A 12,105-nucleotide genomic window follows, 5' to 3' on the forward strand; every position below is an offset into this window, starting at 1 on the left:
CGTAGATGTGACGGTTATGATAGAATTGCCAAGGAGCTTTTCGCAAAGTGTTGGTTCCTATTTCTCAGCCAGGGGTGGGCTAAGAGAGGCGGCCATGTGGTAGGGTAAAGGAAGAACCTGGACGGTATATAGGCTCACTAAAAACATTTGGATGGCTGGGACCCACAGTACCTAGGAATGGCTCAAGAAAAGAGGCGTGCTCTGTGATAAGATGCCCCACCAGGAGATCATGGGGGACACATGGCGACAAGAGAAGAGGGTCATGGAGTTATTGCAGTTGTGGCAACTGCCATGTAGGAGGACACACAACAACGCAACAACTCAGCACTTTTATCTTTTATTCAATCTCTTTAGTTTATTGCATTTTGGGAGATGTATTCTTCAGCCATTGAGTTATATGTAGTGAGGAGTCAGGAGTTTATCTGCCTCTGTGTAACGGTATGACCTAATGCTTATCATTTCCTTTATTTAAGTTGAGTTGTTTATCTTTCTGCATTTATCTTTTTGGGTATTTTGCATATTTCCCTTTTTGTTCTTGTTGTTTCCGAGCTCCATTGAGACCTACACCCTTTCGTCTAACACAAAGGTCCTTAGAGTTACTTAGGCACGAGGGAACCCAATTCCCTAGTTGAAAGTCAGATAAGGCAATTTTAGCCTCGTTTGAGCCTGTGTCAAAGGTTCTGGCACTCCCGCACCTACACCATCCCTGCGCTGTAAGAGTGTTGGAAAAGCACCAACACCTTTCAAACTCTGACTTTGGATCTGTGAGCGGCCTGAGGTGTAACCCCATAAGAGAAATGAACGACGACGATTGTGAGATGATCCAAAACCCACCAATGAAAATTGACAACGACAAATAAGACGGTGAGCCCTTTCAGAAAATCTACAAGGAGAAAATCTCCCACGTTTTGGAAAGGATGGCAGGGAAGATCTTCATGATTTTGGGTAAGGGAGATTTGTTTTGGAAAAGGGAACTGAGACTTGAGATCTCAGCAATAAACCAAAATCTCAACAAAATCTTTATGGCTCTCATGATTTGAAGGGGGAATGAACCTGCGTAGAAAAATACAGATTATAGAGGAACCAAGAGATGCATGCCAAGAGAGCAAAAGAGGAAGAAGGTAGGAGATTTCTAAATACATTTCCCTGCAATTACATCCGTTCTTCTTCTAGTTCTACTTCCAGAAAACGATTTGAAAGAGAGACCATACATCTGAGAGGTAACTCCCTGCAACTTTTCTCCTTCTCTTGAGTCGAGTTCCACCTCCAAACCCTCTTTTTGCATTTCACCTTTTCAGGTATTTATTTACTATTATTCTAGGCTTAGCTTTGTTTATTCAAACTCTGGGATTTCTATTCATTTGTCAATTTGCTTGAATATTTATAGTATGAGAATCTGAAAGGTTGGCGAAGAACATGGCAATTTGTTCTTCAAGCTTCAGACTATCACATTTGGCCAATTTTCCAAATGAGATTGATTAAAAGGAGCAAGCGTACAAAAATTGGACAGTTGATGCTAGGGTATTTGGATGGTTGAGAAGGCGTAATGGTGGTTTAAGCCCTTGACTAGCTTATCAGTGCTGCTAAGTAGTGATATCAGCAGATTATCATATTTGGCCAATTTTTATTTTTGTTGTAGTGTAGAGGGTAATTTAGTAAATTACATTTCATAGGTTAATCCCATAAAAAATCTGGGTAACGGTTGATATTTCCATCCTTCGTGGTACCTTAAAATATTGGCAAATCTGAAGGGGTGGCACTGATAATTTTCCTGAAAAAAAAAAATCATTGTGAGAAGGTGTAGAGTATTCTGCTTCCTCAAAGAACCCTTTCCCAAAAAAGCCAAAGATCAAAGGAGATGTTTGGAGTAGAAGGTTTGATCCGGGCTATGTTGATCAATAAATCTGGCTTTCCATTTGACAAATTACATTGTTGGATATTTTTAGAGCATAAAAGAATGAAAGGGCAATTACTATCACTCTCCTACAATTAGTCTATATTGACTAATACTCTCCTACCTTAAACTTCTTTTCTGATATTCCCTTGCTTTTAAACTTTTACATTTCCTTCTCCCTTCATTTTTTTAAATACTCAAATTATCATTCTTTTTCACCTGGTAACTTGGGGCCTGCATGCTAACACTTCTGTTTCTGGGACATGATTCTATTCCAAAATTGACTTTTTGTACTTTTGATACTGGGCCATATTTCTAGGCAAAAAAACATGTTTGGTAATGGATAATAATTTCTATTTCTTGGTCAGAAAAGAAATAGAAACGAGTTTGTTATGCACAATCATTTCTATTTGTAGAATTTCTATAAAATTTAAAAAATGTCATTAAATATCCAAAAATTTGGTGGAGGTTGACATGGTGGCGGTGGTGGTGGTTGTGGTAGTGGAGCTGGTGATGGCGGTGGTAGCGGTGGCGGTGGCGGTGGAAGTGGAGGTGGTGGTGGCGGTGGAGGTGGGGGTGGGGGTGGAGGTGGAGGTTGTGGTGGTGGTGGCAGTGGTGGCGATGGTGGTGGTAGTGGTGGAGGTGGTAGAGGTGGCGGTGGTGGTGGTGGTGGCGATGGCAGAGGTGCAGTGGCAGTGGAGGTGGAGGTGGTGGTGGTGAAGGTGGCAGCGGTGGCGAAGGTGGTGGTGGTGGTGGTGGTGGTGGTGGTGGTAGTGGTGGCGGTGTTGGTGGTGGTTGAAGTTGCATTGATGATGGTGTTTTGTTTTGAACATGAGATTATTACTTTGCCCATCAAATAAAGCATGTGCTCATTAAAGAGCAATTCCCCCTTATTTCTTCTTTTTATTTCTGGGACAAAGAAGCTGCAAATTGGAGTATTTTTTCTTCTATTTCTTAGCAATTTTTTTTGTCTCGGTTCATTCCTAGGAACAAAAAAATGAACCGGTGTTAACAAACGGATTTCTTATAATTTTTTGTTCCCAGAAACAAAAAAATAGAGAAATAAAGAAACAAAAATGTTATCATGCAGCCCTTGCTAATCTATTTATCCATTCTTGGTGAGTGGCTCACAAGTTGCTTTTATCGAACCAAGAAAGAACCAACCAGTTAACAAACAAATTTGTTTTTACCGTACCAAGCTCTTCAACACTCCTCCCACTAACAAAGTAGTTCTTCCCTTTAGCAAGGAATCAAGGGGAAATTTGGATTACCATTTACTCAAATAAAGAAGAAGACGAATAGAATCAACAGAAAAACAATAAATCGAGGGATGATAAAATTAAAATCAATGATGTTTACCTGGGTATGGAACAGATTGAAAATCCACATTGTGAAAAGGTAAGACAGAAACAGAGAGGGAGAGAGATGCCGTTGAGTGAGGTAAGGTGTGAATTGCAAATCTATCCAATCTTCAAACAGCAAAAAAAACTACAATTTTTCCGTTTTTTAAAATCCTAAACAATTTAGGGAAGAAGAATTGCAGATTTTTTTTTTAGGTAAAGGCATTTTTGTCACTTTATCCTATCAAGGGCAGAATGGTCTAACCATATTAAAAAAATGCCAGACACTAAAACATAACATCCCACACTAACGAGAGACTAGATTGTTATACATAGTTTACAAAATAGGGGTGCATTTGAAATTAATGAAAGTTCAGGGGGCATTTATACAATTATACGTTTGGACAATTTGAGCACAGCCGAAGAAAACCCAAAACTTTATGAATAGATCCATGACAGTCCCTGTCCTTCTTTATTGGATGACAGCTACAAACAACTATTTCTCCGGAGCCTATAGAAAACAAACTGGCGGACCACAATGCAACACCCATCTTCCATTGGTCCACAACCCACACATCACCGTCAGTCGTATAACTCACACAGGTCAACTTTGGTCCCACGGAAATCATGAACAACTTTCCCCTGCAAACGCATCATCGCTCTCTCTCTTTCTCTCTTTGTCTGTGAGGAGTGAGGACTGTGAGCTTTGGTCCCACATTCGTTGCAGACAGACGGAAAGAGATAAAGATAATAAAGATGGGATTGTTGGCTGCAAGGTTTCAGCGTGGCTTATCATAATTACGTAATCACTAAGTCAGAATTCGAATCGCTATTGAAGTATTTTTCCAATATATAGTATATAATATAGTAACTATACACCTATAGTTAGTTTATATTAGAGACTAAATTATGGTGTTTTTAAGAAATCTAAGCGAATAAGTGTCGGTTCTTGAGTTTTGCTTTCACATTCACACTGAAACTCATTACTTAAAAACAGCTTCGTTTCTTTATAGGAAAAAATATTATTTCTTTTGGGTACTTTTGGAAAGCCCAAGAATCCCTTGGTTTGCTATAAATTGTAATTTGTGGTTGGTTTAATTGTTATAGAAATTCGATTTCTTGGATTGGATTTTTTAAGCTTCGAACAGGAAAATTGAACTGGGTTTAGTGTCAGTTTCAGCGGAGTGAGGATCTTCTTTCATCTCATTTAAGGTAGAGATAAGTGATTTTTTAGTCTCTTACGTTAGTATTGGTGGTGAAAAATCATTGGAGAAACTTGGGCAGCATTTTATTTTAAATGTACCTAAATGAGAAATCTGGATTTTCTTTTCTCTGTTCCATTTAGTTTCTGCAATGTTAATGGATCTGCTATTGCTGGTCTTTCAATTCCATGCTTACAGAATCGATGTTGAATTTTTATAGATTCAATGCATATTTCTGAGAAGGATTCTATAAATTTTGTGCAATACCATAACGAATCTGAAGAGAGAAGCAATTTTCATCTTTTCCATTTGCAAAAGGTTGGCAAAGAACATGGCAATTTGTTCTTCATAATTCAGATTATCACATTTGATCAATTTTCCAAATGAGATTGATTAAAAGGAGCAAGCATACAAAAATTGGATAGTTGAAGATAGGGTATTTGGATGGTTGAGAAGGCGTAATGGTGGTTTAAGCGCTTGACTAGCTTATCACGGCTGTTAAGTAGTGATGTCAGCAGATTATCACATTTGACTAATTTTTCAAAATTTTTTTTGTTTTAGTGTAGAGGGTAATTTAATAAATTATATTTCATAGGTTACCCTATTAAAATACGGGTAGCAGTTTATATTTCCATATTTCGTGTATATTGATAAATCTCAAGGGGTGACGTTGATAATTTCTCTAAACAAAAAAATCATTATGAGAAGATATAGAGTACTGTACTTGCTCAGAGAACCCTTCCCCGAAAAAGCCACAGATCAAAGGATATATCAATGGAGCAATTTGGAGAAGAAGGTTTGATCCGGACTATTTTAATGAATAAATCTGGCTTTCCATTCGACAAATCACATTGTTGGACATTTAAAGCATTAAAAAATGAAGAATTTACAAGTTTTATGCTCGAAACAGCTGGTATGGACGAAGCAACTGATAATCGGATCGGTTACCCACACCCAATACACATTCCCCAGCTTTGAATCAATAACATTTGGGAATTTGGGATCAAGCTGGGCTAAGTTGACTATTTCGAGTTTTGTAGTGATTTTTTTTTTTGGTAGAGGATTTTTGTAGCGATTGAGTACAAAGAAATGGTTACATCATTTTATGAAAGAGTTTTCTGTCCAAGAGCATGGCCCTAGCCGCAACACGAGTTAATGGAATTGTATGAGAAAGCATCAATATAGGTAAGATTTTCATCTTTCATAGAGCCAGCATGGTCATTTAGCCCATCATCTGTCTGGGCGTAGGAGTCATCCTCACGGACAGAGTCCTTTGCGCCATCATTTTATTAACAATAATATGGGAGAAAGAATGCTCCCTTGTCGTGTGCGGTGCGCGACCCCTATGTTCGGACACAACAAAGGAAATGACTTTTGCACCGTCATAGAAAAGCGAAAAATCTGGGGGTGCGACGATCATTTTACACGATCCTGTGTCTAACATAGGAGCTACGAAGAACCGAACGGGACCAAGTAGTGTTGTCTTTCCTCAATAATATATGGGAAAAAGAACTCTATTTGGGAGCCCATGAGTCTATCTCTCTCCTCCCCATATGAAAAGACATCTTTGCCTCCTTATATTGTGGAGGAGAGATATAGACACTTATGATCTTTTGAAGAGAATTCTTTTTTTTGGTAGAATTCAAAAGAAATCTAATCCACAAAAATTATGAATAGATCCATACCAGTCCTTGGGCGTAGGAGTTGTCCTCAGAGAGTCCGTTGTACCATCATTTTATTAACAATAATATGGAAGAAAGAATGCTCCTTTATCATGTGCGGTGCATGACCCTTGTGTTCGGATACAGAGCAAAGGAAATGACTTTTGCACCGTCATAGAAAAGTGGAAAATCTAGGGGTGCGATGGTCTTTTACACGATCCTGTGTCTAACATAGGAGCTGCGACGGACTGAACAGGACCAAGAAATGTTGTCTTTCCTCAATAATATATGGGAAAGAGTCCCATGAATCTATCTCTCTCTTTTTCATATGAAAAGACATCTCTGCCCTTTTATTTTGAGGAGAAGAGACATAGACACATGATCTTTTAGAGAAATTTTATTTTGGTAGAATTCAAAAGAAATCTAATCCACAAAAATTATGAATAGATCCATACCAGTCCCTGACTCCCTGTCTATCTTTATCGGATGACAGCTACAAACAACTATATCTGCTGAGACCCTACCTATAGAAAACGAACCGGCGGACCACAGTGCAACAACACCCACCTTCCATGGGTCCACAATCCATACATCACCGTCAACCATATAACTCACACAGTTCAACTTTGGTCCCACGGAAATCATGAACAACTTTCCCCCGCAAACGCATTCGCCGCTCTCTCTCCCTTTCTGAGGACTGTGAGCTTTAGGGATTGGTCCCACATTCATTGCAGACAGACGGAAAAAAGGGGGAGATAATAAAGATGGGATTGACTGTGAGGTTTCTGCGTGGCTTATCATAATTCGCTATTGAAGCATTTTTCCAGTATGATATATATTATAGTAACTATAGTTTGTATATATTAGAGACTAAATTATGGTGTTATTAAGAAATCTAAGCGAATTTCTACAAAATAAAAAAAAATAGAAATCGAAGCGAATGAGTGTCGGTACTTGGGTTCTGTGCTCAAGCTCGCTTTCTCACTGAAACTCATTACTTAATAACAGCTTCGTTTCTTTACAGGAAAAAATATTATTTCTTTTGGGTACTTTGGGAAAGCCCTTGGTTTGCTATAAATTATAATTTGTGGTTGGTTTAGTTGTTATAGAAATTCGATTTCTTGGATCGGATTTTTTGAGCTTCGAACAGGAAAACTGAACTGGGTTTAGTGTCAGTTTCAGCGGAGTGAGGATCTTCTTTCCAGGTAGAGAGAGTGATTTTTTAGTCTCTTACGCTAGTATTGGCGGTGAAAAGTCATTGGAGAAACTTGGGCAGCATTCTGTTTTCAATGTACCTACATGAGAAATCTGAATTTTCTTTTCTCTGTTCTATTTAGTTTCTGCAATGTTAATGGATCTGCTATTGCTAGTCTTTCCATGTTTACAGAATCGATGTTGAAATTTTTTATAGAGTCAATGCATACTTCTGAGAAGTATTCTATCAATTTTGTGCAATACCAGAATGAATCTGAAGAGAGAAGCGTTTTTCATCTTTTCCATTTGCCCCCCCCCCCCCCCCCAACTCTTTTGTATTGCTCCCTTACCAAAAGAGGAAAAATAAATAACATTTTTTTTAGTGAGATTAGTTTTAATGTTCTTATTTGTTAATAATCATGAATCCTTTTGTGGATAGATGGTTGTATGCATGGACGCATTGAGAAATATACGATTACTGAACTTTTTTCTGTATATTTTGATTCGAGAGTGCCCGTGTCAGTGCTTAATGGTGATTTTCTGGAGGAAAGACTCTTATTATAAGTACTTTTTTTGTTGGAGGGGAGGGGAGGGGGGGGGGGTTGGATTCAGCTGGCATAATGTATTGGATTTTATCCGGCGGGAGAGCAGTTGGTCTGTTCTTGCTGACTTGAGAAATGGGTTATTGGAAAATCTAGCAATTTCTGTTCTTCCAAAGGAAATACATACTTTATTTATTTCTCAAGTTAATGGGATTTCTTGACAGGAACGCCCAAGTAGAGATTAGAAATAGTCCTACACCCTTCTTTATAAACATTTTTTATGATTTGAATTTCTCATTATAGCTGCACACATATATATATGCCTGCTAAGTTTTATTTTTTGGTATGCTTCTTCTTCTTCTTTACTACCTGCCTTGTTTTGATAATTGATTGCACCATACAGGATGGTTGATGCAAAATTATCTGGATGGTTAAACCTTCTAATCTGCATTCTGATCACCCTGAAAGCAGATGGATTCAACGTTGGAATAACTTTTGTTGGAAATGAAAATGCTGTAGCAAAAGGAGCAGGTATGGATGTATAATATCAATACTTGAGAATTGTAACTTTTCTGTTTCGTTTTCTTATGATGATGCATAGAAATTGGGACTTTTTACAGAAAAACTACTACTAATTGAGACTTCCTGTTTATTTATACTGATAGACTAAATGTTGGGTTGCTTACGTTGCATTTTGAGATTGAAATTGTTGCAGTGTGCTTGGATGGGAGCCCACCAGCATATCACTTTGATAAAGGATTTGGTGCAGGGATTAACAATTGGCTGGTTCATTTTGAGGTCAGTCCTATCAAAATCTCAACTATTGAACTCCAAACTCAGTTGATGTGTATGATGAACTTTGTATCAATTAACACTTGTATTGGTCAAACGAATTGAAAAATCTATGGAGTTGGGTGACAGGAAATAAAATGTGTGATTTTGATTACTCCTTCTGTATAACTGGATTCAGGGTCATAAAACTACGGTTTCTTATGCTTGAACAGCTTAACAGTTTCTTTCAGTACCGTCTAGTATTTAAGTCCCAAAATTTTCTTGATTAAATGCCTGACCCTCCTTAAAACTTTTGGGCCACCAAGTTATGTAAGGAGTACCTTTGAAAGTACTGCAATTCTGAATTTATGCTTCTTTTTTGGTTGCAACCTGATGGTAATGAAATTAAAATTTATACTTCCCTTTTAGAATCATTTGGCTACTTTACGTATTAGGTTTTCTCTTGGATCCTCCCATTTAGCTGGCAAGGTTATTGGTAGTTGATTTATGAAGAAGTGGTTAGAAAAATCTGAATGGTGTTTGTTGACAACAACATGGCTTTAAACAGACTTGAGTGGTGAAACAGGATTTGTGTAGCTAACCCCATCTAGTTAGAAAAGGCTACAACAACATGGCTTTAAACAAACTTGAGTGGTAAAACAGGATTTGTGTAGCCAACCCATCTAGTTAGAAAAGGCTTTGTTAAGTTGAGTCAAGGTGGTATAGCTTGTTCATTTACGGATCCCTATCCTCTTTCTGTTTCCCTAATGTTACTTTTCAGGGTGGAGGCTGGTGCAACAATGTCACAACATGCCTTGATCGGAAGAATACCCGCTTAGGTTCATCTAAGCAAATGGTGAAGCAAATTGTTTTCTCTGGCATTCTGAGCAACAAACAACAATTTAACCCAGGTACTTTTTGAAACTGTGGCCCAAATTTTTTTTTATCTTATTTTTATGCTTTTGATTTCGATACCATTTGAATCCTTTCCTTCAAAATGACTGAAACATGATTTCAATGTTCAGACTTCTATAATTGGAATAAAATCAAAGTCCGGTACTGTGATGGATCATCATTTACTGGAGATGTGGAGGCTGTGAATCCCGTGAGTTTTTTTTCTGATTTCGATCATTATTGTAGCTGAAATTTCATAGTCTATATCTTAATACTCTATATATTTACGAGCATTTTCTATACGGGTAACTTCCTTGTTATCAGGCAACCAATCTTCACTTTAGAGGCGCAAGGGTTTTTGTTGCTGTCATTGAAGATCTATTAGCAAAAGGGATGAAAAATGCTGAAAATGTATGAATATCGGCATGATCCACCTTTTTGCTTCCCCTCATTTATGTGGTGTCTCCTTGACCTTAATAAAGTAAAATGTAGTTGGTTACAGGCTCTTCTTTCTGGCTGTTCATCTGGTGGGTTGACCTCCATTCTCCATTGTGATAACTTTCGCTCACTCCTACCTATCCCTACCAAAGTAAAATGCCTTGCGGATGCTGGTTATTTTATTAATGCGTAAGCTCATAATTTGGACCTTGTTCGGTGATTTACTTGCAAAATAGATATGGTTGAAAGTTGGGAAAAAGAAAAACTGAAGTTCTTTCTTTGTTTTGCCGTACTGACTATGAAAGGATGCATGGCAGGAAAGATGTCTCTGGAGCGCAACATATTCAAGGCTTTTATGATGAAGTGGTTACAACTCATGTATGTTTCTTATTCTTTTTGCATTTGCCTCCTTCTATGATGATGATTTTCACATATTCGTGTGACTTGTGACCTCCATGCCTTTTATCTTACTGGATGTGACTTCCATGCCTTTTATCTTGTTGAATCATTTTTTTTTGTTAACTTCTGCTCAGTTTCATAAATTTTATTTCTTTAACATATCTTACACTGACCTTATTTCCTGTCTTTAGGGGTCAGCGAAGAATCTTCCTGTGTCTTGCACTTCAAGACTCAAACCAAGTATGGTAGGTATATTTTTTCTAACAATATTTGATCTTCTTGTTGTAATTTTCGTTTTTGAATCAAGATGTCAACTTCTTGCCATTTTTCTTATGCATCCAAACCAAATGGCAGTGTTTCTTCCCACAATACATGGCACAACAGATCAAGACGCCACTATTTTTATTAAATGCTGCCTATGATTCATGGCAGGTAAGAATTTTCATAGGTGTGTTTGCAACATCTAGTGCTATATATAGAAGAACTTAAATACTTATATCTGCATCTCTTCCCATATCATCGATGAATTCCTGCGTTTTACTTAAAAGAAATGCAAACTGAACACTTGCTGATTTCAAATCCTTATTTCTTTCCAGATAAAGAACATCTTGGCACCAGGTGTTGCTGATCCCCATGGACAGTGGCACAGCTGCAAGCTTGATATAGAGAAATGCTCATCCAGTCAACTAGAAACCATGCAGGGTCATTGCGCTGAACCTTCCTTGTTCTTTAATCTAATGTGCATAATCTTTAAGGTTTTCTTTATACGGTTAGGTCCTCCATAGTCAAATTAGTAGGCTTTCCAAATTGCCTACAGATGGCCAGCCTAAAGTGAATGAGATTCTCCCCCCCCCCTCTTTTATTTTGGGTTGGCAAGGGGAGGGGTTGTCCTTGCCAAACTTCCATAGTGACAGAGAAGTACTCACGTCTTTCCAGGTTATTGTAAGTTGAACAATTTTGTTTACTGATGAATTAACATCATGGCTTAACAGGTTTCAGAGTGGATTTTTTAAGGGCATTGTCTGGTTTGGGGAGCTCCTCATCAAGAGGCATGTTCATTAACTCTTGTTATGCTCACTGCCAATCTGAAATGCAGGAGACATGGTTAAGGGCCGATTCTCCTGTACTGGAAAAGACGGTATCTCTCTCTCTCGCTCTCTGTGAAGTTTTGCTTGTTAACATAATTCTTATCTGATTCATGTATAAAACTATGTTTTGCAGCCAATTTCAAAGGCAGTTGGTGACTGGTATCATGACCGAAGTCCCTTCCAGAAGATCGATTGTCCTTATCCATGCGATTCATCATGCCACAACCGCGTTTTTGATCCACAAGAACATCCATGAGTATAGTCCATTGTTGTAACGTTGTTGGAAAAATATTTATTTTTAGCAAGTCATGGTTATAGGTGAGCCAAGCTCAAATATGAAGCAGATTATGATTAATTAAGGCATCCGAATAAGCGAAGATCCCCAAAGAACTAAACTCGTGTGCTGGCTTGAGTCATTGTAACATGTATTTGATTGTTATTTTTAGAATAAAAAATATATAAAATCTGTTAAAGTGTTGAGGATTCTCAGCTTGGGGGAATGCCCCACCGAGAATATGTTTCACAGTTTAGGAATGTTTTGTTTCCTAGTGTTACTAGGATTAGTGCTTAGAATCCTAGTTGATTTATTCTTTTCCCTTTTTTACTCAACTTATGTTTCTATTATTGGATTATAAACAAATTCAACTTCAGCAGTAGAAGACACTCTGATTCTATCGTTGGG

The 12,105-nt window shown here is 37.9% G+C and overlaps 1 protein-coding gene across 3 annotated transcripts; it reads left to right on the top strand.

Annotated features, from left to right (window-relative positions):
* The first annotated feature begins 4,312 nt into the window (after positions 1–4,312).
* LOC122645742 (pectin acetylesterase 8-like) lies at positions 4,313–11,892 on the top strand. 3 transcript variants are annotated; one of them, XM_043839082.1, is made up of 13 exons: positions 4,313–4,446; positions 8,237–8,364; positions 8,549–8,631; positions 9,386–9,515; positions 9,630–9,709; positions 9,823–9,909; positions 10,001–10,125; positions 10,254–10,314; positions 10,527–10,580; positions 10,690–10,767; positions 10,932–11,037; positions 11,328–11,473; positions 11,557–11,892. In XM_043839082.1, exons 2-13 carry the CDS (start codon positions 8,238–8,240, stop codon positions 11,677–11,679), a joined length of 1,200 nt encoding a protein of 399 aa, XP_043695017.1. In that variant the 5' UTR covers positions 4,313–4,446; position 8,237; the 3' UTR covers positions 11,680–11,892. The 3 variants fall into 3 exon arrangements, with proteins under 3 accessions (XP_043695017.1, XP_043695019.1, XP_043695018.1); XM_043839084.1 differs by having other exon boundaries at positions 4,423–4,441; positions 8,234–8,364; XM_043839083.1 differs by lacking the exon at positions 4,313–4,446 and adding an exon at positions 7,206–7,302.
* Positions 11,893–12,105: the final 213 nt, after the last annotated feature.

This window comes from Telopea speciosissima, chromosome 11 (genome assembly GCF_018873765.1).
Source record: "Telopea speciosissima isolate NSW1024214 ecotype Mountain lineage chromosome 11, Tspe_v1, whole genome shotgun sequence".
NCBI lineage: Eukaryota > Viridiplantae > Streptophyta > Magnoliopsida > Proteales > Proteaceae > Telopea > Telopea speciosissima.